We start from the raw sequence: 718 nt of genomic DNA, 5'->3' as shown, positions 1-718 counted from the left end.
TTGCATCCAACAAAAAGTGCTTGTGCCATCAATTCCCAACCGCAGACGAAAAGCTACTCAAAGATGCAGGACGAGGTGGCGCAGCGTACCGTGCTTCGCTCTCGCCGCAATTCGGACCTGGACGATGCTCCAGAGGTCTACGGCAATGAGCCTGGAAGCAACTACGAGAACCGCAAGTGGAGTTTGGAGGAAACAGTGGAAGTTGACGATGACAACGAGAGCCAATGGATCAGCAGTCCACACACGTTGACCGCTGGCTTCTTGCTCATGCTCTGGATCGTCTACGCCGCGTTCCACGAGCCCGTCACGCAACTGGAAGACCCAAATGAGCAGTTTGCAGCCGACGTGAAGCGTGGTGTCAAGTACGCTTGTGTCTTCTTCCTCACATACTGCAGTCTGCAACTACCTGACGGCCACTTCGTGCGTCCACACCCAATCGTCTGGCGTTTGCTCACTGGTCTCTTCATCCTCTACGAGATGCTATTGATCCTGCTACTATTCCTTAAGACACACGACGCGCGTCAGTTTATGAAAGTCTTCGACTCCAATCTTGGTGTGGAGCTCCCAGAGACATCCTATGCGGCGGACTGCAGGGTATACACGCCTGAGAACCCGGACTCGCACTTTGCCAATGTCAAAGCTACATTCTACGACCGATTTGTGATCATGCACTTCTTGGGATGGATCGTGGGCTCCATTATGGTACGCAGCAGGATGA

At 53.2% G+C, this 718-nt stretch overlaps 1 protein-coding gene across 1 annotated transcript in view; it reads left to right on the top strand.

Annotated features, from left to right (window-relative positions):
- Positions 1–702, top strand: part of PPTG_24686 (hypothetical protein) — a gene marked incomplete at both ends in the record, with an annotated part of 4,974 nt that extends 4,272 nt beyond the window's left edge. Inside the window, one exon of the mRNA XM_008918217.1 lies at positions 46–702. Within this exon, the coding sequence (XP_008916465.1) occupies positions 46–702 (657 nt within the window). The remainder of the gene's footprint in view (positions 1–45) is intronic.
- Positions 703–718: the final 16 nt, after the last annotated feature.

This window comes from Phytophthora parasitica (assembly GCF_000247585.1).
Source record: "Phytophthora parasitica INRA-310 unplaced genomic scaffold supercont2.158, whole genome shotgun sequence".
NCBI lineage: Eukaryota > Oomycota > Peronosporomycetes > Peronosporales > Peronosporaceae > Phytophthora > Phytophthora nicotianae.
The sequence above is the reverse complement of the archived record's forward strand: the minus strand, read 5'-3'. Positions and strand labels throughout refer to the sequence as shown.